This window comes from Pseudophryne corroboree, unplaced genomic scaffold (genome assembly GCF_028390025.1).
Source record: "Pseudophryne corroboree isolate aPseCor3 unplaced genomic scaffold, aPseCor3.hap2 scaffold_283, whole genome shotgun sequence".
NCBI classification, from domain to species: Eukaryota; Metazoa; Chordata; class Amphibia; order Anura; family Myobatrachidae; genus Pseudophryne; species Pseudophryne corroboree.
This window is the reverse complement of record NW_026969494.1, coordinates 668,609-688,369: the sequence shown is the minus strand read 5'-3', so window position 1 is coordinate 688,369 and position 19,761 is coordinate 668,609. Positions and strand designations below refer to the sequence as shown.

General features: G+C 43.3%; 1 protein-coding gene across 1 annotated transcript; it reads right to left on the bottom strand.

Annotated features, from left to right (window-relative positions):
• Window positions 1-15,817: 15,817 nt before the first annotated feature.
• Window positions 15,818-16,756, bottom strand: LOC135014605 (olfactory receptor 5V1-like). The gene has a single exon (XM_063952736.1). The coding sequence runs from the start codon at window positions 16,754-16,756 to the stop codon at window positions 15,818-15,820; it is 939 nt and encodes a 312-aa protein (XP_063808806.1).
• Window positions 16,757-19,761: the final 3,005 nt, after the last annotated feature.

The window sequence follows — 19,761 nt, the reverse complement described above, 5'->3', positions numbered from 1 at the left end:
ATAAGGAATCTATGGTAACAGTGCTGTCAATGATCTCTACAGTGGCAAGATGTCATCATCATCACCATCCTCACTCTCACCATCATCAGTGTCTACATCATCCTCACACAATATTAATTAATCTCCGCTGGAGTCCACTATTACAGAAGTCTCTGTAATTTAATGTAATTACTGTTAAAGGTCTGCCTCACAGAATTTGTAGTTCATTTTGATGAACATCATCTTTTCCACAATTTGAGAAAGTAGCCTCCTACGCTGACTGCTGAAAGATTGTAGGCTGTGCTGAAAACTCTATCTGAGCACACACAAGAGGGTAGGCAGATTACGGAATCCAAAGCAATTTAAGGAATGCAAAGGCATCCAAATTGCCTTTTGTTCCTTTCAGTAGTCTTGGGACTCTGTGACATGCCTATTTATTCGCTGTGATGAAAATAATCCTCCACCATTCTTTGGATGTTGACTGTATCAGATGGATTTATGGTAGAGGTGTCACTAACTCCTAGTCCAGCACTCCTGATTGGTTCTTTAAACTGTTATTAGGCACTTAGCCCAGGTCTCCAGTGCTGGTTATAGCTTGTGCCTGCCTGTATGAGATGTGGGTCCCTGTCTGCAAGATCTTGTGTGTCCTGTGGATACTCTGCTGGATTCACTACCCAGTCATGTGCCAGTCCTTTCCCTGTCTGTGTTCACCTCCAGTCCTTAGTGTGTAAATCGCCTGCCTTCCACTCCAGTTTACCTGCTCTCAGCCTGCGGAGATACTCCAACTGCACTGTGTCTGCATACCAATAGTACTGTGCCCGCAAGCCATCTCCTCAGTACAGTACAGTATTCCATTCCACAGTGCCCTACCTACCCTGGCTGAAACCCCAATACAGATTTGACCTTTCCCTCCCTGCTTCTGTGTGGGTACCTCAGTACATTTCTTGTAGACTCTAGTTTATTGTGTAAGCCCCTACTGCAAGAGGTTTAAGTCCAGATGGCAACCTAAGTACAAGTGTACATGTCATGTGTTAAGGGAACAATGGGGAGCTGTTACTGGCAGAAGACCCCCTCACCTGCCCTATGAGTCTCACAAAAATAGCACTAGAGTTCTTAACAAAATCTTTCTATGAAGTTGCAGCAAATTATGTAACAGGGAGGAGGTTTTGATATAGTTAAGGCCCCTACCTCTACTTACTGTGGCTTTACAAATGCTATAGATGGGCAGACAAGTGTCAGGATTTGATTAAAAATAATTTCACACATGTGAGGAGGATTTTGGGGTCCTATATCCAGGCATGACAATGGCCTTCTTCTTATCACAGGCAAGGACTGCTTCCACTGATACCTGACTTGCACAAACAACATCCTCATCATCAACACGTTCATTAGCTCTGGCATCAGCTACAAAATATCCCCCTAATTCCATTGCACTTCCACAGTGGCATCCTCTATTTCTATTTCACCAGCTAAACATCTTTTGCTCATCCCCACATTTGCAGAGGGTGCAGAAATGGTGAAAGTAGGCTTCTCTATGAGTACAGTATCAGAAAGGTCTGGCTCACACATAGCAGTCCTGAACACACTTAGACTCTCCTCAGGTATTTGTGATGTTTCTGAACACATAGGGGTATATTTACTAAGATCCTGATTTTGACCGAGATGCCATTTTTTCTTCAAAGTGTCATCTCGGTCATTTACTAAACTCAAATCTCGGCAGTGATGAGGGCATTCGTATTTTTTTGGAAGTCCAGGAAAAAAAATACGAATGAATACACCATCGGTCAAATACGCCAGCAAATTAGCAGAACTCGGTCATTTACTAAAAAGTGCAAATCTCAAAAGAGCCAAACACTGCCGTGAAAAATTACAAATCGTAAAAAAGTGCTAAAAAAAAACAAACCTGCTTTTTTGAGCCGTGATTGTATAGGCATGCACGGATCCATGAGATCCGTGCATGTATATCAGTGGGAAGGGGTGGGAAAGTGTTAATTTAAAAAAAAAAAATTGCGTGGGGTCCCCCCTCCTAAGCATAACCAGCCTCGGGCTCTTTGAGCCGATCCTGGTTGCAAAAATATGGGGAAAAAATGGACAGGGGTTTCCCCATATTTAAGCAACCAGCATCGGGCTCTGCGCCTGGTCCTGGTTCCAAAAATACGGGGGACAAAAAGCGTAGGGGTCCCCCGTATTTTTGAAACCAGCACCGGGCTCCACTAGCTGGACAGATAATGCCAGAGCCGGGGGTCACTTTTATACAGTGCCCTGCGGCCGTGGCATCAAATATCCAACTAGTCACCCCTGGCCGGGGTACCCTGGGGGAGTGGGAACCCCTTCAATCAAGGGATCCCCCCCCAGCCACCCAAGGGCCAGGGGTGAAGCCCGAGGCTGTCCCCCCCATCCAATGGGCTGCGGATGGGGGGCTGATAGCCTTTGTTTGAAGTAATGAATATTGTTTTTAGTAGCAGTACTACAAGTCCCAGCAAGCCTCCCCGCAAGCTGGTATTTGGAGAACCACAAGTGCCAGCCTGCAGGCAGAAAAACGGGCCCGCTGGTACCTGTAGAACTACTACTAAAAAAATACCTCAAAAAAGACAAAACACACACACCTTGAAAGTAAAGTTTTAATACATCCATCCACACAAACATATACACATACTTACAGAAAATAATGAAAGCGCTGTCCAAATTATAAGAGTATTTTTATTAAAAATGAATTTCTAAAAATTCTGAATACATCCACATTAATATTATCTAAAAGGTATCCATTAAATCAATCAATATTCATATGTATTTTGGGGACTCCTTTTGTGTCCCCACACCACTTCTAGATAATATGACTATGCACAGTGGATACAGTTTCAATAGATCTTATCATCTCATTAGAGCAACCAGTATTCTATAGCCTAGACATAAATATTCCCCTCCATTTACAACAATAAATAGTGACTGAAAATCCTTTCTAATTCTCCTAGGTTCAAAGAACCACAGTCCCAGTTGTTAGTGTCAGATCTGAAATAATAGGTAATTTATAGGGTCCCGTGACCGGGAATTTCTGTTGTTCTGAACTTTCAGTGTCTCTGAATTTTCACTAATAATTTGTTTGGGATCACCAATAGTTGCTTAATCAGTGCATGCTTTATCGGGAATGTTCAGAATGTTTATCTAGTAATCTTTCACGGGCGTCCCCGTGTCTTTAGATATTGTATAGTCTGATCCCCTTTTTTAAGATAGCAGTAATCGGTGTGATCCTTATCAGGCTGTATTCAAAATAAACTGGTTGTATCTCACCATGTGGTTGCGGCTGCGTCTCTCCAAGGGCATGTAGTTCTTATTCCAAGCGCACTGCACCGTCTCCTCGCCGTTGGTGATTCGGCAATCACCTTGCAGTATCCGGCAGAGTGTTACTTGCGGCTGCGCCTCTCGTTGGAACTTATCCTTTGCCGTCCCAAGTATAATGGCCCGCCTTCCACTGTCCAGGTCGCGCTGTCAGCATTCACTGCAGACCTCAGGACGGGTAGCTGTATTCTAGGCCGGGCTCACCGTGTCACATCTACTTTGGTTGGCAGGATTAGAAGCCCGTGCAGGATACTCCTATGCCGCTTTTAAAACTTTTATCCACAATGCTCGGGAGCAACTCTTGACGCGTTTCTCAGCCCAGTTATCACGGCTGTTTCCTCAGAAGAGGAAAACAGCCGTGATAACTGGGCTGAGAAACGCGTCAAGAGTTGCTCCCGAGCATTGTGGATAAAAGTTTTAAAAGCGGCATAGGAGTATCCTGCACGGGCTTCTAATCCTGCCAACCAAAGTAGATGTGACACGGTGAGCCCGGCCTAGAATACAGCTACCCGTCCTGAGGTCTGCAGTGAATGCTGACAGCGCGACCTGGACAGTGGAAGGCGGGCCATTATACTTGGGACGGCAAAGGATAAGTTCCAACGAGAGGCGCAGCCGCAAGTAACACTCTGCCGGATACTGCAAGGTGATTGCCGAATCACCAACGGCGAGGAGACGGTGCAGTGCGCTTGGAATAAGAACTACATGCCCTTGGAGAGACGCAGCCGCAACCACATGGTGAGATACAACCAGTTTATTTTGAATACAGCCTGATAAGGATCACACCGATTACTGCTATCTTAAAAAAGGGGATCAGACTATACAATATCTAAAGACACGGGGACGCCCGTGAAAGATTACTAGATAAACATTCTGAACATTCCCGATAAAGCATGCACTGATTAAGCAACTATTGGTGATCCCAAACAAATTATTAGTGAAAATTCAGAGACACTGAAAGTTCAGAACAACAGAAATTCCCGGTCACGGGACCCTATAAATTACCTATTATTTCAGATCTGACACTAACAACTGGGACTGTGGTTCTTTGAACCTAGGAGAATTAGAAAGGATTTTCAGTCACTATTTATTGTTGTAAATGGAGGGGAATATTTATGTCTAGGCTATAGAATACTGGTTGCTCTAATGAGATGATAAGATCTATTGAAACTGTATCCACTGTGCATAGTCATATTATCTAGAAGTGGTGTGGGGACACAAAAGGAGTCCCCAAAATACATATGAATATTGATTGATTTAATGGATACCTTTTAGATAATATTAATGTGGATGTATTCAGCATTTTTAGAAATTCATTTTTAATAAAAATACTCTTATAATTTGGACAGCGCTTTCATTATTTTCTGTTTCTTGTGTTAAAAAATTTGGGATTCAACACCCCATATTTGAGAGCAGCAGTCCATCTTTGGGAGGAATTGATTTGTTAAAAATCAAGGAGGTTGGATAGCCGACACACACCAGTCAGTTTAGCGCTTTCTCAGATTTTTTTTGTTTATATACACATACTTACCTTATGTTCACACGCAGGTCGGTCCTCTTCTCCAGTAGAATCCATGGGGTACCTGTTGATAAAATTATACTCACCAAATCCTGTGTAGAGGGCTCCACGGATAATCCATTTGTAATCCACGTACTTGAAAAAAATCAAAAAACGCAGACCCGACCTCGCACTGAAAGGGGCCCCATGTTTTCACATGGGACCCCTTTCCCCGAATGCCAGAAACCCACTCTTACTTCTGTCTAAGTGGGTTTCTTCAGCCAATCAGGGAGCGCCACGTTGTGGCACCCTCCTGATCGGCTGTGTGCTCCTGTACTGACTGACAGGCGGCACACGGCAGTGTTACAATGTAGCGCCTATGCGCTCCATTGTAACCAATGGTGGGAACTTTCTGCTCAGCGGTGAGGTCACTCTCGGTCAACCGCTGAGCAAAAAGTTCCCACCATTGGTTACAATGGAGCGCATAGGCGCTACATTGTAACACTGCCGTGTGCCGCCTGTCAGTCAGTACAGGAGCACACAGCCGATCAGGAGGGTGCCACAACGTGGCGCTCCCTGATTGGCTGAAGAAACCCACTTAGACAGAAGTCAAAGTGGGTTTCTGGCATTCGGGGAAAGGGGTCCCATGTGAAAACATGGGGCCCCTTTCAGTGCGAGGTCGGGTCTGCGGTTTTTAATTTTTTTCAAGTACGTGGATTACAAAAGGAGTATCCGAGGAGCCTTCTACCATGGATTATGTGAGTATAATTTTTTCTACAGGTACACCATGGATTCTACTGGAGAAGAGGACCGACCTGCGTGTGAACATAAGGTAAGTATGTGTATATGTTTGTGTGGATGGATGTATTAAAACTTTACTTTCAAGGTGTGTGTGTTTTGTCTTTTTTAGGGTATTTTTTTAGTAGTAGTTCTACAGGTACCAGCGGGCCCGTTTTTCCGCCTGCAGGCTGGTACTTGTGGTTCTCCAAGTACCAGCTTGCGGGGGAGGCTTGCTGGGACTTGTAGCACTGCTACTAAAAACAATGGCCCTCATTCCGAGTTGTTCGCTCGGAGTTTTTCATCGCATCGCAGTGAGAATTCTATTAGTGCGCATGCGCAATGTTCGCACTGCGACTGCGCCAAGTAACTTTACTATGAAGAAAGTAAGTTTACTCACGGCTTTTTCATCGCTCCGACGATCGCATTGTGATTGACAGGAAATGGGTGTTACTGGGCGGATGCACAGCGTTTTAGGGGCGTGTGGCTAGAAACGCTACCGTTTCCGGAAAAAACGCAGGAGTGGCCGGGGAAACGGTGGGAGTGCCTGGGCGAACGCTGGGTGTGTTTATGACGTCAGCCAGGACCGAAAAGCACTGAACTGATCGCACAGGCAGAGTAAGTCTGAAGCTACTCTAAAACTGCTAACTGTGATCGCAATATTGCGCATACATCGGTCGCAATTTTAAGATGCTAAGATACACTCCCAGTAGGCGGCGGCTTAGCGTGTGTAACTCTGCTACATTCGCCTTGCGAGCGAACAACTCGGAATGAGGGCCAATATTCATTACTTCAAACAAAGGCTATCAGCCCCCCATCCGCAGCCCATTGGATGGGGGGGACAGCCTCGGGCTTCACGCCTGGCCCTTGGGTGGCTGGGGGGGGACCCCTTGATTGAAGGGGTTCCCACTCCCCCAGGGTACCCCGGCCAGTGGTGACTAGTTGGATATTTGATGCCTTGGCCGCAGTGCACTGTATAAAAGTGACCCCCGGCTGTGGCATTATCTGTCCAGCTAGTGGAGCCCGGCGCTGGTTTCAAAAATACGGGGGACCCCTACGCTTTTTGTCCCCCGTATTTTTGGAACCTGGACCAGGCGCAGAGCCCGATGCTGGTTGCTTAAATATGGGGGAACCCCTGTCCATTTTTTTCCCATATTTCTGCAACCAGGATCGGCTCAAAGAGCCCGAGGCTTGTTTGCCTTAGGAGGGGGGACCCCACGCTATTTTTTTTAAACATTTAAACTATTTTTTTTTTTAACAAGGTGCACAATGAAGCCCAGCACGGATCTCTCAGATCCGGCCGAGATTCATTGTATTAAAGTCGGCAGTGTTTTACAATTCACTCACGTAAAACACTGCCAAAAAAAAAAGAATGACATCGACATCGGAAAACCCGAAAAGGCAAAATACGGCAGCTTAGTAAATTAGTCGTAATCAATTCAAAAAGTTGCAATTTTACACTTTCGATGTCATTCGTGATTGAACTTTGACCTTTTTCGGAAAAATACGAATTTTAGTAAATATACCCCATAGTTTGTTCTACTGCCTTAGTGTTTTTTTTCAGCACTGATTTTCCAATTTTCGTTTTTTTACACCTCTTCTACACTCTGAGTATGAGGGGCTTGCATTATCATTAGATGAAGAAAAAGATGCCTCACTAACAGTTGCAGAATCATCACTCATATATAAATAGTATTATCATGACTGGTGGCAGGAGCTGCAGTGCTAGTATTTGCTTGCTGCTCCTGCTCTTCTCCTGACTGATCATCATCCAGTTAGATGAACGCAACCAACACAAGCTGTACAATAAAAAGACAATTATTTATAACCATACCGCTTATATTTATATTAACAAATTTGCTGTTGGTAAAGTGCACACAGCTTGCATTAAAAAAGCAATTATGTTTTTCTTTTTTTGAAAATATAAAGTCACAGTGGCGATTCACACTGCTTATATTTATTATGTCAACAAAGGTGCAAAGAGTTACATCAAACACAGCTTTTACAAAAAAGGAGCAATTTAAAAAAAGGCATCTCAAGCTGGTGAGTCAAACCACTTATATTTATTATGTCACCAAAGGTGTAGTGTGGTACAGTGCTCACAGCTTGTATAATAAAAAGAACATTTTTTTCTATTTTTGAAAATGGCATCTCACTGCAGTGTGTCACACCACTTATATTTATTATGTCATCAAAGGTGCAGTGGGGTGCAGCACACACAGCTTGTATTAAAAAAAACACAGAGAGTCACACCTCTTTCTATTTATGTATACAAAGTAGCAGTGGGGTAAACGTAAACACGTTGAACATAATTTTTTTATTATTTTTTCTTTTTTTGCAAATGACAGTGCAGAGTCACACTACTTATTTTTATGTGAATGCATTGGGGGACAGCACACACAGGTTGTACAAACCAAAAATATGTTTTACATTTGTTTAGTGAACTTCTAAAAAAAAATATTTACTTTTTTCATAAATGACAACTGATGCTGCAGGGTTACATTGCTTATATTTATGTAAATGCAGTGGAGTACAGCCTGCAGAGTCACAGTGCAGCACCAATGTGACACACTTAGACTAAAGACTAAATAGACAGCTAAATTATTGCACTATAAAAAATAATAAATAATGATTTGCTAACTGCCTGTACTGTATATCATGCTCTGCCAATATTATCAATAAGGGGGCTGGAGTGGATAGATAGGACAGCTCATCACTGGAATGGATGGACACAGTGGACACATAAGTCAGGTCAGTTTAGCCACTGGAATGCATCAACACAGCACAGCACAGCACAGCAGCCACTGAAGTGGATGGACACAGCAAAGCAGCCACTGGACACAGCACAGCAGCCTGGGCTGGAGTGAAATGGTGCCTGAATCACCACCGCAGGGACATATATATATTAGAGATGTGCGGCGGGCACTGTTTGGTGTTTTGGTTTTGGTTCTCGTTCCATGGCCCTCATTCCGAGTTGATCGGTCGCAAGGCGAATTTAGCAGAGTTGCTCACGCTAAGCCGCCGCCTACTGGGAGTGTATCTTAGCATCTTAAAATTGCGACCGATGTATTCGCAATATTGCGATCACAAACTACTTAGCAGTTTTAGAGTAGCTCCACACTTACTCTGCCTGTGCGATCAGTTCAGTGCTTGTCGTTCCTGGTTTGACGTCACAAACACACCCAGCGTTCGCCCAACCACTCCCCCGTTTCTCCGGCCACTCCTGCGTTTTTTCCGGAAACGGTAGCGTTTTCATCCACACGCCCATAAAACGCCGTGTTTCCGCCCAGTAACACCCATTTCCTGTCAATCACATTACGATCGCCGGAGCGATGAAAAAGCCGTGAGTAAAAATACTATCTTCATAGCAAAGATACTTGGCGCAGTCGCAGTGCGAATATTGCGCATGCGCACTAAGCGGAATTTCACTGCGATGCGATGAAAAATACCGAGCGAACGACTCGGAATGAGGGCCCATGCTCGTGTTTTGGATCTGGATTGGTTTTGCCAAAACCACCCTTTTCGTGTTTTGGTTTTGGATCTGGATAATTTTTGAAAAAAACATAAAAACAGCAAAAATCACAGAAGTTGGGGGTAATTTTGATCCTACAGTATTATTAACCTCAATAACATTCATTTCCACTCATTTAAAGTCTATTCTGAACAACTCACACCTCACAATATTGTTTTTTGTCCAAAAGGTTGCACTGAGGTGGCTGTATGACTAATCTAAGCAACACAAGTGTGTGGCACAAACACCTGGCCCATCTAGGAGTGGCACTGCAGTTGCAGACAGGATAGCGCTATTCAAAAACTAGTCCCCATAGAACACATCATGCAAAGAAGTAAAAGAGGTGCAATGAGGAAGCTGTATGACTAAGCTAAGCGACACAAGTGTGCGGCATAAACACCTGGCCCATCAAGGAGTTGCACTGCAGTTGCAGACAGGATGGCACTATTCAAAAACTAGTCCCCAAACAGCACATCATGCAAAGAAGTAAAAGAGGTGCAATGAGGTAGCTGTATGAATAAGCTAAGCGACACAAGTGTGCGGCACAAACACATCGCCCATCTAGGAGTGGCACTGCAGTTGCAGACAGGGTGGCACTTAAAAAAACTAATCCCCAAACAGCACATCATGCAAAGACGTAAAAGAGGTGCAATGAGGTAGCTGTATGAATAAGCTAAGCGACACAAGTGTGCGGCATAAACACCTGGCCCATCTAGGAGTGGCACTGCAGTTGCAGACAGGATGGCACTTAAAAAAACTGGTCCCCAAACAGCACATCATGCAAAGAAGTAAAAGAGGTGCAATGAGGTAGCTGTATGACTAAGCTAAGTGACACAAGTGTGCGGCACAAACAACATGGGATGTACTGGAATTTGTCCAGATGTAATACATGCACAATATTGGTGGCACAGGAGAGTGTACCCCTAAACCACACACACACACGGCAAATCCTGTAAAATTAATTTAGATAATAATAACCCTTTTATTTGGAGCTATTATAATAATATACAGCACAGGCGAGCGTACCCCTACATCACACAGGGCAAACCCTGTAAGAACTATTTGAATAATAATAAAAGTAATGTATATGAGCCTTTTCTTTGGAGTAAATAATATACAGCACAGGACACCACCACTGGACTTATGGCAGCACAAGACACCACCACTGGACTGATGCAGCACAAGACAGCACCACTGGATTGGACTTATTTGGCAGTACCCCTGGACTTATATGGCAGTACCCCTGGAGTTTTACGGCAGTGTCAGACAGGATGTCACTTTAAAAAACTAGTCCCCAAACAGCACATGATGCAAAGAAAAAAAAAGGTGCAAGATGGAATTGTCCTTGGGCCCTCCCACACATTCTTATGTTGTAGATACAGGACATGCACAGTTTAACAAACCTATCATTTCAGCGACAGGGTCTGCCACATGACTGTGGCTGAAATGAGTGGTTTGTTTGGGCCCCAACCAAAAAAGAAGCAATCAATCTCTCCTTGCACAAACTGGCTCTACAGAGGCAAGATGTCAACCGTATCCTCATCTTCATCCTCCAATTCCTCACCCCTTTCAGTGTACATCCTCCTCACCGAGTATTAATTCGTCCCCACTGGAATCCACCATCACAGGTCCCTGTGTACTTTCTGGAAGCAATTGCTGGTAAAGGTCTTACTGGAGGAATCTATAATTCATTTTGATGAACATCATCTTCTCCACATCTTGTGAAAGTAACCTCCTACGCCGATCGATAGCAAGGATACCGTCTGCACTAAACACTCTTTCAGAGTACACATTGGAGGGGGGGGCAACTTAGGTAAAGTAAACCCAATTTGTGCAAGAGCATCCAAATTGCCTTTTTTCCTGCCAGTATACGTACGGATTGTCTGACATGCCTACTTGGATGCTGTCACTCATATAATCCTCCACCATTCTTTCAATGGTGACAGAATCATATGCAGTGACAGTAGACATGTCAGTAATCATTGGCAGGTCCTTCAGTCCGGACCAGATGTCTGCACTCACTCCTGACTTCCTGGCATTACTGCCAGTGGGTGGACTAGGTAATCTTATCCTTTTCCTCGCAGCCCCAGTTGTGGGAGAAAATGAAGAAGCTGCTGATGGGTCACGTTCCGCTTGAGTTGACAATTTTCTCACCAGCAGGTCTTTAAACCTCTGCAGACTTGTGTCTGCAGGAAAGAGAGCTACAACGTAGGCTTTAAACCTAGGATCGAGCACGGTGGACAAAATGTAGTGCTCTGATTTCAACAGATTGATCACCCTTGAATCCTGGCAAAGCGAATGAAGGGCCCCATCCACAAGTCCCACATACTTAGCGGAATTGCTCCGTATTAGCTCCTCCTTCAATTTCTCCAGCTGCTTCTGCAAAAGCCTGATGAAGGGAATGACCTGACTCAAGTTGGCAGTGTCTGAACTGACTTCACGTGTGGCAAGTTCGAAGGGTTGGAGAACCTTGCACAAGACGGAAATCATTCTCCACTGCGCTTGAATCAGGTTCATTCCCTTTCTTTGCCTATATCATAGGTGGATGTATAGGCTTGAATGGCCTTTTGCTGCTCCTCCATCCTCTGAAGCATATAGAGTGTTGAATTCCACCTCGCTACCACCTCTTGCTTCCAGGGGCAGGTTCAGGAGTGTTTGCTGGCACTCCAGTCTTCGGCACGCGGTGGCTGAATGTCGAAAGTGGCCCACAATTTTTCGGGCCACCGACAGCATCTCCTGCATGCCCGTGTCATTTCTCAAACAATTCTGCACCACCAAATTAATTGTATGTGCAAAACATGGGACATGCTGGAATTTGCCCAGATGTAATGCACGCACAATATTGTTGGCATTGTCCGATATCACAAATCCCCAGGAGAGTTAAGTGCAGTAAGCCATTATGCGATGATGTCCCTCAGTTTCCGTAAGAGGTTGTCAGTGGTGTGCCTCTTACAGAAAGTGGTGATACATAGTGTAGCCTACCTAGGAACAAGTTAACGTTTGCAAGATGCTGCTACTGGTGCCGCTTCTGTTGTTGTTGTTGCTGTGGGAGGCAATAGATCTACCCAGTTTGCTGTCACAGTCATATAGTCCTTAGTCTGCCCTGTTCCACTTGTCCACATGTCTGTGGTTAAGTGGACAGTGGGTACAACTGCATTTTTTAGGACACAGAGGACACTTTTTCTGATGTCATTCTTGGTATTGCCTGCCTAGTGAAGTGGAACCTAGATGGGATTTGGTACCGGGGGGCACTACCTCCATCAATTCTCGATGTCCCATTGAACTAATGGCAGAAACCTAGCTGTCAAGTCCTCAGTTATCCACTTTGCAACAGGATGACTGCTGTCATATTTCATCTTCCTCACAAAGGACTGTTGGACAGTCAATTGCTTAGTTGAAGTAGTATTGGTCTTCCAACTTCCCCTTTCGGATGACGATCGACTCCCAGCAGCAACAACAGCGGCAACAACAGCAGCAGTAGGCATACCACTCAAGGATCTTACGGAGGAATCCCGGTTAGGAGAGGACTCCTCAGTCTTGACAGTGACATGGCCTGCAGGACTACTGATTTTTCTGACTGAGGAGGAAGTTGACGTTGAGGGTGTGGATTGCAGGAGCTTGGGTACAATAGGAAGAAGGGATTTAGGTGTCAATGGACTGCTTACGCTCTTACCCAAAGTTTCACAACTTGATACTGATTTCTGATGAATGTGCAGTAGGTGACGTATAAGAGAGGATGTTCCTAGGTGGTTAACATCCTTACCCCTACTTATTACAGATTGACAGAGGCAACACACAGCTTGACAACTGTTGTACTGATTTGTGGAGAAATAATTCCACACCGAAGAGGTGGCTTTTTTGGTATTTTGCCCAGGCATCACAATGGGCTTATTCATCCCATGGGCAACAGGTGTCTCCCCCAGTGCCTGATTTAAACAAACCACATCACCATCAGAATCCTCATTGTCAACTTCCTCCACAGCGACAGCAACACCCATATCCTCATCCTGGTGTACTTCTACAGTGACATCTTCAGTTTGAATATCAGAAACTGGACTGTTGGTGCTCCTTACAGCACTTGCAGATGGCGTGCAAATGGTGGAAGGAGCCACTTCTTCCTGTACAGTGTTGGGAAGGTCATGCATCGCAACCGCCGACACACTTGGACTCTCCTTGGGGATTTGTAATACCATCTTAAAACGCACAGTTCTTTGCTGTGCTTTTGCCAGCTTAACTTTTATAATTTTTCTAGCGGGAGGATGAAGGCTTACATCGCCATGTGAAGCTGAACCACTAGTCATGAACATAGGCCATGGCCTTAGCCGTTCCTTGCTGCTCTGTGTCGTAAATGGCATATTGGCAAGTTTACATTTCTCCTCAGGCATTTTTGATTTTAACTCTACTATGACATTGGGCATCGGCCTTGGCAGACGACGTTGATGGCATTTCATCGTCTATGTCATGACTAGTGGCAGCAGCTTCAGCACTAGGAGGAAGTGGTTCTTGATCTTTCCCTATTTTATCCTCCAAATTTTTATTCTCCATTATTTTTCTGGAGTTACTGTATATAACACAATATGCGACACAGGAGAGCGTATCCCTACATCACACAGGGCAAAACCTGCAAAAGTTATTTGGATTAAATATTAATAACCCCTTTATTTGGAGTAAATCATATACAGCACAGGACAGTACCACTAGAATTATATGTTTGTTTCACTGGAATTATACGTCAGTATCACCGGAATTATACGGCAGTACCACTGGATTTATACGGCAGTACCACTGGACTAGATTTATACAGCAGTATCACTGGATTTATACGTCAGTACCACTGGAATTATACGGCAGTATTACTGGAATTATACATCAGTATCACTGGAATTATACGGCAGTATCACTGGAATCATACGGCAGTACCATTTGAATTATACGGCAGTATCACTGGACTTATACGACAGTACCACTGGACTTATATGGCAGCACCACTGGGCTTACTTATATGGCAGTACCACTGGAATTATACGGCAGTATCACTGGAATTATACGGCAGTACCACTGGAATTATACGGCAGTATCACTGGATTTATACGGCAGTACCACTGGACTGTATTTATATGGCAGTATCACTGAATTTATATGCCAGTACCACTGGAATTATACAGCAGTATCACTGGATTTATACCGCAGTACCACTGTATATATACGGAATTATCACTGGACTGGATTTATACTCCAGTACCACTGGATTTATACGGCAGTACCACTGGATTTATACGACAGTACCACTGGACTTATACGGCAGCATCACTGGACTTACTTATATGGCAGTACCACTGGAATTATACGGCAGTATCACTGGAATTATACAGCAGTACCACTGGAATTATACGGCTGTACCACTGGACTGGATTTATATGGCAGTATCACTGAAATTATACAGCAGTATCACTGGATTTATACGGCAGTCCCACTGTATATATACCGCATTATCACTGGACTGGATTTATACACCAGTACCAATGGACTTTTACACCAGCACCACTTGAATTATATGCAGTATCACTGGAACCATATGGCAGTATCACTGGACATATACGGCAGTATCACTAGACTGGATTTATTCAACGGTACCACTGTATGTATATGACAGTACAACTGGACATATACAGGAGTATCATTGGATTTATATGGCAGTACCACTGGACATATACGGCAGTATCACTGGACTGGATTTATACGCCACTACCACTTGGATTATACGGCATGACCACTGGACATATACTGAGGTATCACTGGAATTATATGGCATGGGTTCTCCAGAGATATGTGTGAAAAGTGGCAAGACTCTACAGACCTGTTCGCAGTCAAGTTGAGCCCTACAGTCTCTCACTAATGTATTTCAGACACAGCAGGCAGGTGGTGGGCTCACTTTTCTGCCTCTTACTGACAGGATTTGATTTGGCTCCTCCTTTTGGCTGGGCACCACCTGCTGGAAAGAACACCTGCCAGTCCACCTCCTAATCAGGTTCACGGCGACACACAGGTTATGAAGCACTCTATCAGCAGAGCTGCCTCTGCTGACACCCTCCTGTAGCTCCATCCTCCTCCATTTAGCTCCGCCCGACTCAGGCACTCTCACAGGAACCGCCGCTGCACCCTGGCAATGCAGCTCCCTCTGCATTGCTGCACCCTGGCAGCCTCAGACCCCTAACGTTCAGGGCGGGGGCACTTCTATCTGTCCATGAGTCCCTTTCTCTCCATCCTACTCTCCCCCCCCTCCCCACTGAGGTCGCGTGCTACTCAGGACCCGACGCGTGGGTGAAAGTCCTGCTGGCTCTGTAATACTGCAGCGTTGTACACGGTCACCAATGCAGATTTGTTTTTACGGGGGCAACATCTGCACCAAATATTAATGCCCCACAGGCATTTCATTAATTGCAGGAAGGGGTGCCACATGCTGACTAGCTCCTCTATTTTATCAGGAACTTTGGGCACAGAACGGGGACAACGGAGGAGGTGCCCTCTTCTGTGCTAGAGCCCGGTGGCAACCGACTCCGTTGTCTCCAGGAGCTCCGCCCCTGACTTGTTCCTTTATTGTCAGGTACTGTGGAGATTGTGGTAGCAAGGTTACAGATAATACCTACAAAAATGTATTGATCGGACAACAATGCTTATAGTAAAAAATTTGTATTATTTTAATTTCAAATGCTCGTTTATTATTTTGTTTCAAAACAACTTAAATACCGTTTGTATGCTGAAATGACATCTTTGTTTTTCAAGCTGTAGATCACTGGGTTCAGTACGGGGACAACAGCTGTGTTAAACAGGGAGGTAAGCTTATTAGAGCCCATAGAGATAAGAGCAGTTGGCCGAAAATATTGGTAAGACAGAGTGGCATAAAGGAGGGTGACGACTGTGAGGTGTGAGGAACACGTGTAGAAGGCCTTACGTCTTCCTGTGGCTGACTGGATCCTCAGTATGGTGCTAATAATGTAAATGTATGAAATAATAGTCAGCATTAACGGGGTAAAGGTAGTAAGTACAACCCCATCAATCATTATGTAAAGTTCCAGAGCTGTGGTGTCATTACAAGAAAGTTTAAAAATCGCCAGAAGGTCACACAAGTAATGATTGATTTCCATTGACGTGTAACATGTAAAAGATAATACTTCCAAAAAACATGGCAGGATATCCATAAATCCCAACACCCAACATACACAGGCCAAGAGAGAACACATCTTATAGTTCATAACTACATGGTAACGCAAAGGATTGCAGATGGCTACATAGCGATCATAGCTCATAGCTGTCAGAATTAGTAGCTCATCACAAGTAAAAGATGTAAATAAAAAACCTTGCGTTATGCAGCTAAAAAATGAAACGGTTTTATCTCCTAGAATAAATGTAATAAGAACTTTATGGAGACTAATAGTGGAACAACAGATATCCAGGATAGACAAATTATTCAGGAAAAAGTACATGGGAGTGTGGAGACGGTGATCCAGGCAGACCAGTAGAAGAATGGTCACATTGAACGCAAGTGTGGTGAGATAAATCTGCAGGACTAGAAGAAAGATTAGAACCTGTAACTCTGGGACATCTGAGATACCTTTAACAATAACATATGTTATCCTGGTATTGTTGGCTTGTTCCATTTGTTTAACTTTGCAGCATGCTTGAAAAGAAAGAAAAAATTGTGTCTGTATCACAAGTACTGTATAATTATTATTAATATCTGCAGTGATGGCATTGCTAGATTTACGTAGTTTTAAATAACATTTAACACAGTTATTTTATTTTGACATATATCAAAATCAAAGCCTATTTAACATGTGAAATATCCCCATTGACTACTTTATGGTGAAAAAATTATCTGAATTTTTATTTATTGGTGCAAAACTGTACTGTACATCCACAAAAAATCTATTTACACAAAGCACAATACCAGAAAATATATATTTTTAAAAATTAAGTTATCTGTGATTTCTTACATTCCTTTTCAGCAGCAAACTTCTACTGTATGTTATGTAGGAGATTCTTTAATAGAGCAGAGAGAGAGTGACTGACCAATTTTACAGGTCTACTTTAAGGGTAGTATAGTTGGTGTAGTGGTTAGCATTACTGCCTCACAACGCTGAGGTCATGGGTTCAATTCCAATCACCTGTTAAAAGTTTGTATTTTCTACCTGTACTTCCATGGGATTCCTCTGTGCACTCCAGTTTCCTCCCTCACCCCAAAATATATATACTGGTGGGCTAATTGGCTCCCAACAAAAATTAACCCTATTGTGCAAGTGTGTGTGTAAATGGGAAGACCAGATGGGCCAAGTGGTTTTTATTTGCCATCAAATTCTATGGCCCTCATTCTGAGTTGATCGCTCGCTAGCTATTTTTTGCAGCCCTGCAAACGCATAGTCGTCACCCACAGGGGAGTGTATTTTCGCTTTGCAAGTGTGCGAATACCTTTGTAGCCGAGCTCTGCAAAAATATTTTGTGCAGTTTCTGAGTAGCTCTGGACTTACTCAGGCCTTGCGATCACTTCAGTCTTTTTGGTGCCGGAATTGACGTCAGACACTCGCTCAGCAAACGCCTGGACATGCCTGCGTTTTCCCAAACACTCCCAGAAAACGGTCAGTTGACACCCATAAACGCCCTCTTCCTGTCAATCTTCTTCCGATCCATTGTGCGAATGGATTCTTCGTTAAATCCAACGCCCAGCAACGATCCGCTTTGTACCCGAACGACGGGCCTGCGCATTGCGGTGCATACACATGCGCAGAAGTGACCTGATCGGAATGACCCCCTATGTTTCTATGTTACTTTGCAGGATAGCACTTTCTGATTTGATTGATTCAAATTACTGGGGCACCATCAGCGAGGTCTCAGCAGCTGAAATGACTGCATTCTAAAAATTTTGATGTGGGAATAGCATAACAGTTTTTTTTAAATAAGTGGCAAAAAATAAGGAACTGCTATGGATATACGGTATATGGAATCATTCTCAGCTATTTGATAAATTACATGGATGAATAAATAAATAAATACAATCTGAGGTAGCCTCTGTTAACGTTCCATAATTTTCTTCCTGCAGAGATGAAATGTTTATTAAATAAAGAAGAGCAAACAAATAAAATATCATTGTATATGTTTATCATCATCTCTACATACACTGCCCTCCCAATATACAGAGGAGAATTATTCTGTCAGGCAGTGGTGGAAGACCCTGGTTTCCGTGCTTGCTATTTACATACAATATCTCACCTCCCTTTCTGTCACTGGTCTTTTGCTCATTTGACTCAATCAGGTGGATGTGCATGGTGATGAATCATGAACTGGCCAATCACAATGTGTCTATTTCCGCCCTACAGTATAGCTAGGTACACGCTATACACAGTTATTGGTCCGATTTTCCTGTTTTATTGTGTAGTGTGTAGGCATCAGTGTCCAAAAACAGCCAGAAACGTCTGGCCTCGATTGTACGATTGGTCATTCTTGCCAGAAGATGTCAGCCAATAGGTCTCGATATCCTGCAGTGTGTGTGCGCATGCTCAATAATCTGCCCAAATTTCCTTCTGAAACCACACAGGACATTTCAGACCAGTGTACAGTCTCATTCATTGGAGGGTATAATATGCACCCACTTCCTATACTACTGCCTGTGTTTTATTAACAGATTCAAATGTTTGAAAAGTCGTTTGGGTGTCTGTTTTTTCCTGTCTATTAGATAGGAAAAAAACAGACTCCCAACTGACTTTTCAAACATTGGAATCTCCCCCTTTATGTGTTCTTTAATAAATTACATGAATATATTGGAGTTTTCCACTTTCTCTTTTTCTTATATAAATGAGATATTGGAGAAGATGTATCTGAACTCAGTTCATACAACATATAAAGTGAACGTATCAAGGTGTTGAAATATAAGTGACTTTTCAAATGACAAGCCATTGATGGTTTTACAAATATATTTATAACATCAAGGAATATACACCGTGCAGAGGGAAGAAGGGTGTAATTAAAAGGGTTAAGATTCCTATATTATTTTTAAGAAGCCAGCGCTGTGGCTCACTGCTTTTGTCTATAGGTGTAAGCATTGGAATACAATATTCCTTTGATGCGAGTCAGGGATATTCTGTACATGACAGACCTGGAGCAATTCAATTGATATTACACTATCCGGTATTACATAAGTAGTGAACAGAATATGTGATTGTATTATAAATTATATAACCTATATATATAAAACAATATTGTAACATGTGCAGGATCCAGAATTAGAACAGAGAAAACTGCAGCATATAGAAGTACAGTGCTAGGAAAAACTATAGAACATTTCACATAAATTAATAAATAGAACTACAGAGAAATTATTTTAAAATGTTTTGAAATGTCCTTATATGTCTTTATATTTAGCCTATGTATGATTGTTCTAATGTCTTATGATTCCCACCACATCTGATCAGATGCTTCTCTATCTATTTGTCTGCTTTCCAACAGAAATTTCTATTTACTGATCATATATAACAGGACTAAGACAGTGTCTAACTAAACAGTAACTAATGGATGACTCAGTAATGATTGTAGAGCTGCATATACATTATAGCATACAGCAGTTACCTGTATAATCATAGCTGCTCAGTCTTGGTGCTTGTGGCCCAGGACA